The 15,556-nt window shown below is 42.7% G+C and overlaps 1 protein-coding gene across 4 annotated transcripts in view; it reads right to left on the bottom strand.

The window, feature by feature from the left end:
* Positions 1–8,023: 8,023 nt before the first annotated feature.
* CDK8 (cyclin dependent kinase 8) overlaps positions 8,024–15,556 on the bottom strand; it is a 113,283-nt gene continuing 105,750 nt past the window's right edge. For 3 of the 4 annotated variants that reach the window (XM_086714877.1, XM_025924204.2, XM_086714884.1), the window contains 4 exons: positions 12,794–12,891; positions 12,090–12,168; positions 11,812–11,970; positions 8,024–9,312 (listed from right to left, as the gene is read on the bottom strand). In XM_086714877.1, the coding sequence (XP_086571003.1) occupies positions 9,187–9,312; positions 11,812–11,970; positions 12,090–12,168; positions 12,794–12,891 (462 nt within the window). In that variant the 3' untranslated portion in view covers positions 8,024–9,186. The remainder of the gene's footprint in view (positions 9,313–11,811; positions 11,971–12,089; positions 12,169–12,793; positions 12,892–15,556) is intronic. The other variant, XM_025924205.2, reaches the window with a different exon arrangement.

A 15,556-nucleotide genomic window follows, 5' to 3' on the forward strand; every position in this document is an offset into this window, starting at 1 on the left:
AGAAAACCACTTCCAGGAACTTACGCAGGGCTGAGAAGAGTCTATCTTCCTACCAATCAGAGTGGTTGCTGAGGCATCTGGCAGAATTCTCAGGACATTTCTTTAGTATCACTACTTAGTTAGCCCCAGGCACAGTTCTGGACCTGATATACAAGCTTAAAAGCAAGCATCAAAAAGATCCAGTTAATTTAATAGTATGCCAGAACAAATCCAACACTAAACAAATATAATAAGATCTAGTAACCAACAAAGGAAAATTCACAATATCAGCATCCAATTAAAAAAAAATACCAGGTTAAGAAATTTTAAAAACACTCTCATTTATAATTGCATCAAAAGGAATAAAATACCCAGGAATAAATTTAACCAAGGAAGAGAAAAGACCTATACACTGGAAACTATAACACTGATGAAAGAAATCGAAGATAACACAAATAAATGGCAAGATAGTCCATGTTGGTTAAATGGAAGAATTAATATTGACAAAATACCCAAAGTACCCAAGCAATCTACAGATTTAATGCAATCCTTATCAAAATTCCAATGGCACTTTTCGCAGAAATAGAAAAGACGATCCTAAAATATGCATGGAACCGCAAAAGACCCCAAAAAGCGACGCGGTCCTGACGAAGAACAACAGAAATGACACCACACTTCCGTGACTTCAGTCTACACTACAAACTCACAGTAAAACAGTTATGGTACTGCACGGAGAAGGGGACCACGAGAGGAGTCCAGCGTAGTTTGGTATTAGGAAAAGTCCTTGATTAAATCAGAGAAAATTGTTCGTTATCTATTTTTGCCTATGTATAGCATATATTCCACCAATGAAGAAACTCAACTGGGAAAGCAATTACCGCCTATCAAGCGGATTTTAGGGTCTATTAAGCCAGCATCAGTTTTTACATCCATTAGCACTGTTGAGTATGCTTTCAACAGACATTATCAATAGCCGGTAAAATGCAAATTCTCTTTGTACTTTGTAACTTAAATGGAAAAACACACCTAAGAAATGACTTTATTTGTACACAAAACGGTCCTCACTGGCCTTCCACGAGCTTACCAATTTCATCTGTGGCCATTGCTGCCCAGGACACGTTTAGTGCTCTGAACAGAGTGGCCACGTCACCGTGGGTGACCACCTTAGACTTATTCCTTTCTCTGGGGCCTGGATGCTGCAGTAATCTGACTTTACCACACAGCCGACTGACTTTGCAGGGCATGATCTCTCCAAACTTCATTTTGTCTCATTTGTACACTGAGACAAGTACATTTGTACTTAATTCTCCAAATGGTAGGCAGGCAGTGTTACTTTAGGGTCAAGCTGAGATAACAAAGTTATTTAGGCAACTCTGAACAGTGAAGGAGCTTGCTCTCCACAGCACCTTTACGCATTTCGGTGATTCACTGAGAGTATCATAGTTACCACTACAATTGTTTTCTGTAAGTTTTTTTTTTAACGTTTTATTTATTTTTGAGAGAGCACAAGCGGGGGAGGGGCAGAGAGAGGGGGACAGAGGATACGAAGCAGGCTTTGCGCAGACAGCGGAGAGCCCGATGTGGGGCTTGAACTCATGAACCGTGAAATCGTGACCTGGGCCGAAGTCGGATGCTCAACCGACTGAGCCACCCAGGCGCCCTGTTACTACAATTCTTAATATTTACAGAGCTTGGAAGAGAACAACTCGACCAAAGCCCGAGGTCCCAAACTCACGTTCTTTCTGATGCTTTTCGCCGATAGTCTCCCCACCCAACCCCCGAAATCCTTCCCACTGTACTACTTTCTCTTCTCAAAAGAGAAATAGTTATGGTGCTTAACCTTCCGTTTAGTGCTTGATCCAATAATGGCTTCCATTGCTTTATTTCCCATACGTGTATCCTGCCTCCTCAACTAAATTAAATTCCATGAGTATTTGAGGATAGGGATTGTGGTTTGTTTCAGTAATGTTTGGCCACAGGCCCTAACAGCCTCTCTGAGATACCAAATGCTCAGTAAATGCGGATTCAGTTCCATTGCTCCCTCAAAACACATTCAGGTTATGAGAAAATTCACAGCTGTCCCTAAGTGAGATGAGGAGAATTAATTGTTCAGTAAAGAGCAGGAGCCCCTCACCTTCCCTGAATTTAAGAAAGAAAAAAAACCTCATGATGGGTTATTGAAATCGGAGTTACCTTTAACTATTTCAGCCCTGGAATTATTGACGTCAAGAATTCTGCTTATGTTCATATAATTGCTCTACATTCATTGTGAAGGGCGAGGAGACATCTGGTCGTGACGTGACCCCCAAAGTTCAACTTACCTGCTAGAATTAGGTCATATTTTAAGTCTTCAGAAAAATCATATCTCCATATAGAGAGAATGCTAATAATAGCTAACATTTAATGAATGCTTATAGGCGAGGCGTGTGCTCAGCGCTTTATGGATTACTGCATCTTAAGCAGACTGACTTTCAGACATCATTTACATACATACAAATTGCCAATTGAAAGTGTACAGTTTCAGGAGTTTTGCAAAATGTATACCTATACTATCATTACAATTAAGAGTCTACGGAACCTCCATTTTTACTGCTGAGTAACATACCCCACTTCATGCATATACTAGTTCGTTTATCTATTCATCTGTTGGTAGACATCCATTTCGGTGCTATAATAAAGGCACTTTGAACATTGTGTGGACGTGTTTTCATTTCTCTCAGGTAAATACACAAGAGTGCAACTGCCGGATCCCCTGGGAAATATGTAGAACTTTATAAGCAATTGTCAAATTGTTTTCCAGGGTGGCTGTTCTACTGGATATTGCTACTAATAACGTATGACAGTTCCAGCCACTTCCCGTCCTTGCCAACACTGGATATTGTTGGTCCTTTTCTTCCCCTCTTGTCTTCTACTATGGTGGAGTTTATGTAAAGCCACTAAAATTCACCTGAACGATTCTGCCAGTTTTTAAATTTTTTTTTTTCAACGTTTATTTATTATTGGGACAGAGACAGAGCATGAACGGGGGAGGGGCAGAGAGAGAGGGAGACACAGAATCGCAAACAGGCTCCAGGCTCCGAGCCATCAGCCCAGAGCCCGACGCGGGGCTCGAACTCCCGGACCGCGAGATCGAGACCTGGCTGAAGTCGGACGCTTAACCGACTGCGCCACCCAGGCGCCCCGATTCTGCCAGTTTTTAAACAAGTGTTTACTTATTTTTGAGGGAGAGAGAGCAAGAGTGCACGAGCAGGGGAAGGGCAGGGAGAAGGGGAACAGAGAATCCCCAGCAAGCTCCACGCTAGCAGCGCAGAGCCTGACGTGGGGCTTGAACCCACGAACTGTGAGATCATGGCCTGAACCAAAATCGAGAGTCAGACGCTTAACTGACTGAGCCACCCAGGCGCCCCAATTCTGTGAGTTTTGACGCTTACAGTTGTGTAGCCATGACAAAGATCAGGGTATAGAAGTTTCATCACCCAAAAACATACCAACATGTTCTTATTTAGCGGATCCCTCTTCTCCCTCCCGCCCCTGGCAACTAGGGGTCTGTTTTCTGTTCTTATAATTTTGCTTTTTCCAGAATGCCACAGAAATGAGATCGCACAGTATGGACTTCTTTCATTTAGCATCACGAGCTGAGAATCATTCACGTTATGTGTGTCAGTAACGCACTTTCCATTTCACTGCCTGGGAAATTCACCATTTTACGGCATGTGTTTTGGTCGATGTACGGATAGGTTTCCACCTTTTAGCAATTACAGATAAAGCCCTGCAAAGATTTGTGTGCAGGTTTTTGTGGGAACATGCGCTCGCTTCACTCGGGACGGCTAAGTTGTAGGACAAGGGTGTGTTGAACTTTAAAAAGAAACTGTGCACCTTTTCTAAAACGACGGTGTCACTTGGCATTCCCACTAGTGACGTGAGAGTTCCAGTTGCCCCGCATCTTCACGTATGTGGTACTCCGTTATTTTTTAATTTTAGCCTTTTTAATAGGTGTGTAGTAGGATCTCATTGTGGTTTTAATTTGCAGTTCCCTAATGGGCAGTGATGTTGAGAATCTCTCCATGAGCTTATCTGCCATCTGTTTATCTTCTTTGGCGAAATGTTTATTCACATCTTTTGCCCATAAAAAAATTGCTGGTTTTTTTTTGTTTTTTTTTTTAATTACTGAGTTTTAAGGGTTCTTTGTTTCCAGAGACAAGTTCTCGCGGGACTTGCAAATATCTTCTCCCAGTCAGTGTTTGTCTTCTGTTCTCATAACAGTCTGTCAAAGGGCAGAAGTTCTTGATCGTGATAGAGTCTAACTTAGTCAATCTTTTCTTCTCTGCATCGTGTGTTTGGTATTATATCTAAGAAATGTTTGCTTAACACGAGGTCACACAGGTTTTTCCTACGTTTTATTCTACAGGTTTCATATTTAGATTTAGGTCTATGATCCATTTTGAGTTCATTTCTGTATGGAGTACGAGGTCTGAATTAAGGCTCTGTTCGCTTGGTTTTGCCTAAGGATATCAAATTGCTCCGGCATCATTTGCTGAAGAGACGATCCTTTCTCTGCTAAAATGCTTTCGCCCTTCTTTGGAAAATCGATTGCCCTTCTATGTGTCAGTACCTTTCTGGACTTATCATGTTCTATTGATTTATAAGACTATTCTTTCTCCGATATCACAATGTCTTGATTATTGTGGGTTTAGATGTCTTTTTTTTTTTTTTTTAATTATTCTTTTATTTCTGGGAGAAAGAGTGTGAGCGGGGGAGGGGCAGAGAGAGGGAGACAAGAGGGTCCGAAGCAAGGCCTGTGCTGTCAGTGCAGAGGCCGATGCGAGGCTCGAACTCACTAACCGTGGGACCATGACCTGAGCAGAAGTGCGATGCTTCACCGACTGAACCACCCAGGCGCCCCTAGGTCTAGCTAAGGCTTAAAATCACATAATGCATCTTCTATGTACTCCTTCATTCTAGTGCTTTCGCTTCTCCATAAATTTTAGAGAAAGTTTATTGATGTCTACAAACATCCTCCTTAAAAAACACATAACCTCCTAAGTGTGACTGACTCAGGAAGCCACTGAAGGCTTACGAGCATGCACGATGACCATTCTAGTTTATTCTTTAAAAGGACTACAGAATCCTTACTCCATGGGGGAGACAGACAATAAACAAGTACACAAACAAAAAAGAAAACCCTAGATGTATACCAGTGTCAAGTAGTGATCAGTGTTCTGGAGAGGAAGGATCGGTGCCGTGTGGAAGGCAGGCCACAGAATGGTGCGAGTGGGAGCCAGGGGCCAGTTAGGAGGCCAGAGGTTGCGAGGGAGAGAAGATTGAAAGTTCTCTTTTGGATATGCTGGAGTTGAGATCCTATTTGACGTCCCAACGTGGAGTCGTTTGTTCACTCATTCATTCACTCAGTAAATATTTACGAGCACTGTCATATGAAGGCACGTTTCCAGTTGCCGTAGATGAAAAGACCGCCTAGAGGTGTTAGCTAACACTGTGGCAATCATGCTGAATACCTAAGTGTATCCAATCAACACCTCTCACCCCGTAAGCAGGACCGGTGACAGGTCGACGACATCTCAACGAAAAACGACTGCCTGCCTGGAGTTTATCTTCTGGTGGGGTGGGGAGGAAGACCAAGCAAGCCGGAGTTGGTAGCGGTCAGTACTATGGGGGCAAATGAAGCCCGGCCGAAGGGGACAGAGAAGGAGGCTGGGGTGGGGAGGCGGGGGGCAGGCTGCTATTTCACAGTGGAAAGGAAGAGCCTCTCTAAGATGAGATCTGAGCAGACCTGACGAAGTGAGGGAGCGAGCCAAGCTGGGGAGAGCGGGAGACAGATGCAGCCGGAATAGGGTGTGAGAGCCGTGAGACAAGACATGCTTGGCAAGCTGGAGGAACGGCGCAGAAGGGTGACAGAAGACAGGTGTACGAAATGGGAGGCCACGGCGTGCAGGGACTTGTGTGGCTCTCACTGAGCCAGGAGCGCTGCGGGGACGAGAGCAGAGGAGTGGCACGGGCTGTGTTAAAAGGGTCCCTCGGGCTGCTGGAGGCTGAGGAGACAGGGCAGAAACGGGCAGGACGCTTGTGTAAGAGTCTAGGGAAGAGGTGGGTGGCTGTCGTTTGGCGGGGATATAAAGGGAAAGCGCCCGGGGTTTGCATGCGGAACGGGAATAGTGCGTGTGAGCAAGGATGACGCCACAGTGTCGGTGCGGCCTGGACGGCTGGGAGGGAGGGGTTCGTGGCCACGGAGACGGTTAAGTCTGTAAAAGGAGCAGGGTGGAAGGCGGAGGCCGGAGTCCGCTTCGGGCATCTTTGGTCTAGAGACAATCTGCAGTAATGAGTCAGATGCGGCAGGTAGGTCTGGACGGGAAATCCGGGAACCGTCGGCCTACCCGAGTCCTGAGCCTGGACGATGCGTTCACCCAGGGCCAAGGGAAAAGAGGAGAGGCTGAGACGGTACAGGCTCCTCCCGGGGGGGGGGGGTTCTGTTGTACAGGGAAGAGACAGACAACAGTCAAATATACGTGCAACACAGAGAAATAAAGCCAGGAACGGGCTGGAGGACGACGGGGTGTATGTCTGTGCACGTTTCTCGTCACAGATGCAATTAAATATACGCAGCTGGACCCGTATATGAAATAGGCTGGATATGTCAAGTTGATGGTTAACGTATGTCATATGTTAATATGTTTATATGTCATATGCCACATATATATGTTATATGACATACGTTAATATGTCATAAACATATGTCAATATGTTTAACTCCTCAAGTTTGGACAGGATCCCTCAGAGAACAGGGGTTGCTAAATTTAAAAATCTGAGAACTGAGCCCTAGGCGTTTCCAACATTTCCAGTGGAACTTGCCATAATGGGTTTTACTTTTTTGAAAAAAATTTTATTTTTTATTTGAAAGACAGAGAGAGAAGGGGGGGGGAGAGACAGAAAGAGAGAGAGAGAGAGAGAGAGAGAGAGAGAGAGAGAAAGAATCCTAAGCAGTCTCCACGCTCAGCGTGGAACCGGTGTGGGAGGCCGGATCCCACGACCCTGGGATCATGACCTGAGCCGAAAATCAAGAGACGCCTAACAGACTGAGCAGCCCTGGTGCCCCAGGGTTCTATTTTTTGAAATTCATGCAGGAGGCGGGTTGTCGACACGGCGGCCCTCTCTCCAAGTCTCTGAACTGCCGTTTGCTCAAATCTTTAGACCAGCTTGGAGGTGTTCTCCTGTGTTCCTCAGACAACCGCATCCGAACCAACTGAGGAGCTCGTTAAAAATGAAGATTCCGTGTCCTCCCTGCGCCCCTGAACCAACCTCTGGGACTAGACCCAGAGAAAACAAACTGCAGATCATTTTCACGCCCACTGAGGTTGGAAGCCACTGCATCAAAGGCAGGGAGGAAAAACAGAAGGCAATTCGAGTGAAGGGAAATAGGAAGGCGGGTTAGGGTACTGACAGAAGTCAGACTGACTCAGTCTGTGGTCAGAGGGCAGCTCCCGAGGGCCCTGGGGAGGCAGCTCCGTGATCAGATCCCCGAGCTGTGCGGACGAGCCGGGGCGGCAAGACGTCATGTGGCAACACAGGTCTAGCTCCTAAATTATCCTCACTGCTCTGATCCGGCCTAGCAGGATTGGGAATTCCTTAGTTCTTCAAATGTTTTTATCCGAATGAGTTGAATTTTTAGGAAAAAAATTAAGTCAGCTTTTTAAATCTTCTGGGTTTTGTGCGAAAGGAGGGAGGAAAAAGAACTATTTGGGATAAAACAAATTGTTCTCAGCATAAGACAGAATTACGCCTTATTCTAGAAATGGAAAGCTCATCATAATTCTTTCGATTAGAAAGGTGTCTACTCCACATCTATCATAGTACGAAGTGCAGCAGAGGAAAGAACCCGTATATACATCCTAAGTCATTACTCCACTACAGAGGTAGAATATATAGACATTATTAATGAAAACAATCACAGAGATTTATTGAGAGGCCACTTGTTAAGGCACATTTTAAAATAAAACACCTTTGTGTATATAAAAATACAGCTGACTCCATATTTTGATTTATGAAAAATAAATTTATTACATAACACCTTGTTTTTAACAATGTTCAATTTTTTTTAATTCAGAATACTTGTGTCATTCATGTAAAATAGTTTGATACAGTACATTGTATGTTATAGGTTTTTTTTTTTTCCTCAAAAATCCTAAGGCTCTCCTACTCCTTCTCCTTTGCTGAAGTAAGGGCACCCTAAACAACGTGCGAACGAGTTTTAAAAAGGAAAATTAACTGAACAAAATTTTAATAGCACTACACCAACCAGCTTTAAAATCGGGACAGGATATCTGAATCGGATGCCGCACCTTTCAGAGGAAGTTATCATTCATGCTTTTTTCATCTTAAAGCATGCTCACTAATCAGCAACACCAACAGGAAAAATAAAACACTGTCTATGACAATCATTTCAGTTTGTTTGCTGAACCAAACAGGTTTATATCAATGACAACATATTTAATTACTATCAAATAGCAGCTTTAATACCAGTCAAGTCATAGATTGAAAATAAAAACGAACTTATAAGTTGGAAATTAATCTTTGGGAGTTTTGAAACCTTTCTGGAAAAACTATGTGGCTTCTGTACTTTCAAAAAAAACCCAAGCAATAGTCTTGGTCAAAAAAAAAACACTGATTAATGTAGAAAAATGAATCAACCCACTGATAAGACACTAAAATGAAAGGTGTACCAAAATAATCTCACTTTGCGTCTTGGTGATTTTGTTGAGTAACATACGCCGTATGTTTCAAGTACCAGTTAAACTTGTGTGTGTGTGTACTATTGGTCAGAGAACGCTGTTACACTGAAAGAACTCACCACATACAACGACAAATGCTCGCCCTAGCACATTTCACAGCTTCAACTGCTACAGACTGTCACTGAAAACAATGCATTGGTCAGTCTGAACCATGTCAAGTAAACTATGGAAGTAGCAAATCCACAACACAAACTGTGCTAGCACTTTCTTTCAAGTCTAACTCCGGAACAGGTACAACTTGGAAGCCACTACCCCGGTCTGTGAAAAGTGGTGGAACTTGGCTACTGGACAGTCTGAGGATGTGAGCGCACAGTACACTCCCGTGGCCCATGCCGGGTTCCCGCAGGGAGCTGCACCGTCAGTCCACAGCGCTAGCAACGGTGCACGGACAACATTCCAGCGCAGCTCAGTACCGGTGTGTCTGGTGTGAGTACTGTGGAGGCTGCTGGGAGGTAGCTGAGTATCCCATGCTGCTCTGTGGCTGTGATGTGCTTGGTCCAGGGTTGGGATAGGCAGCATGTGGATTGGAACGCTGGAAAATGGAGAACGAGGGAGACATGTGAGTCAGACGTCTCTAAGAGTCAGCTCCATCCCGAGCCAGCAAGGCTTATGTGTGTTTAAAATGTCACTGATTTCAAGGCAGTAAGAATTTCAAAGTCTTGTGCCATACACTAGCTCTAGACGGAACATGATGAAAACCCCCAATCTTTTAATATCAGCTTTTCTTCGTGGAGGTCAGAGTATTGCCAGCAAACAATATCAGGCTGAGTCTCATTACAATGCTGTGCAGTTCGTTGTTTCTCTAGAGCAGTAACCTCCCTCTTTAAGCCGTTTTGTACCTACTTGATAAGTAATAATTAATTTGCTCGAGTTGTTTATAAATGAACTTAGGAATGGACACACTAAGAAATTCAAAGCTAATTTACATGCTAGTTTCTTCGGTAGAAACCTCTCAACATGCTTGTGACTGAAAAATAGAAAAAAAAATGAACAGGGCAAGAAAAGGTACCACGGAATAATTCTCTTTGGCATTTAATATTTTTATGCCCTTTAATGAATCTTATCTTCTGCTACAAGGTATATACAAAAGTTCGTAATTATAGAAACGTAACAAGAATGGTATTCTCAGTTCTAAAAAGAGCACAAAGGGAAAGAACAGTGATAGAGTTGAGACCTCTGATTTTGACCTGTTATATTATTATTCCCATTCCTGCACCTCTCCCTCTCGTATTATTAGCTCCCAAGACAAATGTGATAACTGATTAACCGTAATTTACTACTTTCCTCTTTCAAAGCGTAGTTAATAAATCATACAATCCGAAATTCTGCCAACCCTAGCAAAATAGAATTTTAAAAGAGGGGACACGTGAAATCGAAGTCACTACAAAAACCAACCACAATGAGAACACCAAGAAACAAAGAAGTGCAGCAGCATTTTCTTGGTTTCAGTAGCAAAGGTCCAAGCACTGCTCCGCTTCATTCTAAGGATGCCTTAGTGTGCAAACACACTCTTGGGCCAAGAAGGATGCACTCTTTCCATCCAGATAGGGAGAGAGAGATGTCTGAACAAACATCAACCCTCAGAGATGTCTGCCCTTGATGTCCCTGCTTTGTTCCTGGAAGAGAGCTGCTACCCCAGCAGAGTCTCAAGAATTTCCATGGTTCGGTGGACTGGCCCCCTCCTCAACCAAAGCGAAGAGCGAAGATCTTATTCCTGAACCGTAGTGGCAGCTCTGGGAAGCTCACCAGTTCAGTAAGATCTCCTTTTCTCTTTTGGTAGGTAAGTAACTCTAACTGGTCAAGCTTTCAGTGTCCTCTCCACACTGAAACCCGGCTGAGTTGGCAATATGATCAGAATGAGCAAGGAGGTGGAATACGATTTTCAAAGCAGGTCTTTCTGCAAAGGAACTGACAATGTCACTCGACAGGATCCACGAGCAGGCAGCCTTGGCAGTCGGATCTGAGTCTGTGTCCTGGGTCTGCCCCCGGCTCGGCAGGGGAACACGTGAAAGCTATGGAACCTCTCTGAGCATCAGTTTTCTGAGATAATGATGAAATAATGTAGGTTTCATGCTTAGTATAAAAGCTAGCAGAGTAAGTACCAAACAAGCTCTTATCATTACAGTCACCACCAGCATCACCACCACCACTTAAGAAGCGCTTACTAAGGGGGCGCCTGTGAGGCTCAGTGGTGAAGCGTCTGACTCTTGATCTCGGCTCAGGTTCCTGAGTTCAAGCCCCGAGTTGGGCTCTGTGCCGAACGCTCGGAGCCTGCCTGGGACTCTCTCTCTCTTTCCCTCTCTCTCTCTGCCTCTCCCCAGCTCATGTTCTCTCTCTCAAAATAAATAAATAAACTTGGGTGCTACGAATGCTACTAAGACTTCTGATGGCAGGAATGATGATGAAGACAGTAAGAGTGGTAACATCCGTTAAGGACTCAAGGCAGGCCAGCCACTGTGCCTCAGCATACGTTCTCTCGTTAAATCGTTGTTACAACTTGACACTTGCCATTGTCCATTTCTGTAAATGAGAAAACTGGGAACATCTGAATGACTTACTCAAGGTTACCCAAAGTCAGTGGCTGGGCTGGGATTTGAAAGCCTGTGTGCTTAATCGTTATCGGTATATGGCTGTCTCAAAACAACAGACAGCACTGACCGAGCTGCTGCTACAAGTTAAGGCGCTAGGATATATCACGGCTACTCTTACAACAGCTACCAGTTAGACTTGGCTACTCTCATTTTACAGATGAAAAACTAAAGCCGGGAAATGTCACATTGTCTGTCCAAGGTCACAGAGTTGATGAATGGCGTAGTTTAAGTTCGATCATTCTAGGCCTGTCTGGTTCAAAAGCCAGCTCCCTCTACTGTATCGGTCAGTGTTTCTCCATGCCAGTGACACTCGTGTCAGTGTCATTTCCCCAGGTACATAAAAGTCAGCATTTTTCTTAATTATACTGCATTTCCCAAAGGTCACGAACCCACTTACAAGTATGGATATGGCAAGCCAAAACAAAACACACTAGAAATACCTGATAGTCTGAGGTCATGATTAGTCCACCTGAGGTAGTGGTCGGAGGGACAACTCTCACTTTTTTCAACGGGGGTCCCTGTGTGTGACTGCTGTCTTGATTCCCTGGGTGACCAGTTCCATTAGTATGGTTATTGCCCTGCTGCTGCTGCTGGTTCTTCTCAATTGGTTAAACAGAAAAATAAAGTTCAACTCAGAAGGAGAACCAAATACAAGCAAAATTATCTTCACGGTCGCACTGGCCACAACAAGAGGCAGGAAATGTACTTTAATACTTACTTTGTCTCCTTTGTCATCAGGTTCTTCTTCTGTCAAAAATTCTCGTTTGGGGTAAGGGATCTGACAACCGGCAAAAACGCTGATCACAAAAAAAAAAGGAGAAATGATTTCCAGTATGCTAATCGATATTTCAGATCCTTCATTTTACTCTTTTAAGGTGGGCTTTGCCTCCGTATTTGTAAACCCAGCACTCTTCCTGCAGCTGTGAAGAGATGACTCTTCTAACCCGTGACATTACAGCAGGCCGTGGGAGGGCTTTTCAGAACTCTATAAAAATAATCGATCATCGAATATGACTCAACTTCCTTCTGGCCCAGGCTTACTCTTTATGACTATACCCGAAATGTAGAGGCCAGCTGCAACGTCACTGCTCTTAGGGAACGAGATCTGCAGTTGGGAACACAGAGTGTGAGTGCAAGCGGTGAGCGGCCTCGGGGAGTCTGAGGGGGTGGCAGCACCCACACGCGACCCGCCACCAAGTAACGGGAGTGCACCTGAAACTAGAGCCGGCAACGTCTCGCAAAGCGAGACACGGCCAGAGATGCCTAAATGACACCTCGGTCATCAGAGCTCATTTCTGGCTTATTGTGGGGATTTCCTCAGGTCCTCCTGTCACAGGAGTGGCAACTTGGAGTTGGTAGCTAAAATAAAGCACGCTCCAAAAAATTCCATCGTGCTGGTGAATTAATACATGGGTCACTTACTCTGATGTAGGAAGCGGATCTTCTAAGAAGTAGGGATCCTGCATAGCCTGTTCTGAGGTAATTCGCTTAATTGGGTCCATGGTAAGCAACTTCTGAAGCTGAAACCGTAAGTCATAAAAACGTTACTGCGTTACTTCCCATAGTCATCTCCTCGGACACATGTGCGAAGTGTATGTTTTTTGATGAAAATGCCACCATTTGAAGGTATTTATTCCCCCAAATTAACAATAGGAAAACTTATTTTCTATTTAATGTAGTAATTCACATTTAGTCATTCTAATAATCATGATCTTACTTGGTTCTCCTTTCAGAAGTAACTAAACGTATGCCTTACTCCAAACCAATGACCCACATTATCTGAACTGCTTTGCCCAATTTAGGACAGAACTAAATTCTTGTCTTTTCTATTCTTTTTCTATTAAGGGGAAACATTATTATAACACAAATAATAAACTAGCCATGTGTGGCTATTTAGATTTAAATCCAAATTAACTAAAACCAAATTAAACTAAAAAAACAAAACAAAACAAAACAATTTCTCAGTCATATCAGGTACATTGCTAGAGCTCAAGAGACACATGTGGGTAGAAGTTAACCTATGGGATAGCACAGATCATCAGAGAAAGCTCTCCTGGCCAGTGCTATCCTAGTCTAAATAAATATGATGCTTGATACAGAACTTGTAAAGTACAGAGGGGTTATGAATGGGAGACTCCAAGGTTACTGCTTGGGTCAAGTCCTGACTTGACATTTATGAGCCGAATGACTCTGGACAAGGTGCTTACTCTCTTTGTAATCCCATCTGTCAAAGGGAGATTAACAATCGTGTCTACTACCAAAGGTTTGTTTTCAGGATTAAATGAGTTAATGTATGGAAAGCAAACATAATGGTACCTGGCACAAAGACAGTAAGTGTTAGCTGCTATTATTATTGTTATTGTTACCTTGCTACCTATAGAAATGTCGCACTCACGTGAAAATTCAGTATTTTTTGGTTAAAACATAGTTGACCGAAAGACTTTACGAACTAACATATTTTATTATTTATTTATTTTAGAATGTTTGACTTTAACATGTGATTTAAGAGCTTATCTAAATAGTGGTCTCTCAGCTTCTCCTCTTTGATCTAATGCGGTGGTTTTCAGACGTCAGAGTACATCAGAATCACCGCTCGCGCACTTCCGAAAGCAGACCGCTGGCCCCGCTCCCAGAGCTCTGACTGGGATGTCTGGGCAGGGGTCCGAAGAGCTGCCTTTCCACCAAGTTCCCAAATGACTCTGGTGCGGTGGACCAGGACCACTCTTGAAAACCAACAGACGTGCTGAGACTTGATGGGAGAGGGCACAGAGGACAGAAGGACATAAAATATTCAGAAATACAGAAGACGTGCCGGGATGGCGAGATTTAAATTTAATTTTGATGAGATTTCAGTGGAAGTGCAGCTTCAATTTTAGAGTTGAAAGAAAAGCACGGATTTGCCATTTAAAATAGTCAACAGTTTTAATGGAGTTAGTCCGAGTTTTCAGATGGGCCCACACAAGGTAGGTCACCCTGGCAAAAATGAGCAAATAAGCTGCAAGGGAAGTCTCTCTCTGGGATGTCAGTGGTGATGGTTATGAGAGCCACTTCAGACCATGTCAAAAAGCAGCAAACTGGGGGGAAGGAAGGGCAAACTGTGACTTTCAGTCTACCACTATTACCATTATTTTGCTAGAATAAATAATCCGTATGTTGAAGGATCTAACTTACCTTCCTATTTGGGTCCTATTTCAAGTACGTTATAAGAAACCATTATTTGGATAATAATATATTGTGTGCTAATAAGATAGGTTAAGTACTGCTTTTTAAGTTGCTAATAAGATATGAAATATAGGATATAGGACATGATATAAAAATAAGTAGAAGGTGTAGGAGCAGAAGCAGTAGACAGAGAAGAAAAAGCAGAAATAGAAGACATGTTTGCAAGTGGCCTGGTACTGTAATAAAGGAAAATATAATCTTTTCAAGGCAAAAAAAAAAAAAAAAAAAAAAAAAAAAAATCCCACTTAATGAACTCATTTAAAAATACCGAGAATAAAGGATTAAAATTTTAAGCCAAATATAATACAGCCTGCTCCCCCAAATTTCCAAGTATGTTATATAACTTTCTTAAAAACATAAAGCTGAAAATCATTTTTAATTGTAATGATGTAAAAGTGGAAATTAAATTGTAAACAAATTTAAATCGGCAATAGTTGAATATAATCTCATAAATTATGATAGCGCATGGATTCTTTCAGTTTCTAGGTCAAGTTATTTTTCCATTATACAGAAATAAATCACGCAACTCTCATATTCTTCCAGAAAATGCAAACAGTGCACACCATCACTGAAGGACTTCTAATACCCAAGTCTGTAAGAGTATCTTGGGAGTTAAAAATTTTATAAACAATCTTTCAAAGATCTGAAATACAAAATAACCTGTAAAAATTATTTCTGAGCAGTGGGATGGTTTTTCTTTTAGATTCTTCGAAATATTTGGAACTTTTAAATAACTGATGAAAACCAATAAATGTAACTCTAAAAATGTTCTCGACAGCCTTGATACAAAGACAACCTTTAGAAAATCTAATATAACTGAACATTAGTCTGTTAAACCATGTTATGGGTTTGCAAAAACAAATATTTTCATGCCTTTACTAAGATGCACCAACCAGATGTCTGCATTTACCATTACTCTAAATAAATAAATAAATAAATAAATAAATAAATAAATAAATAAAT

This window comes from Puma concolor, chromosome A1, assembly GCF_028749965.1.
Source record: "Puma concolor isolate L17-30 chromosome A1, mPumCon1.1.hap2, whole genome shotgun sequence".
Classification (NCBI taxonomy): Eukaryota; Metazoa; Chordata; class Mammalia; order Carnivora; family Felidae; genus Puma; species Puma concolor.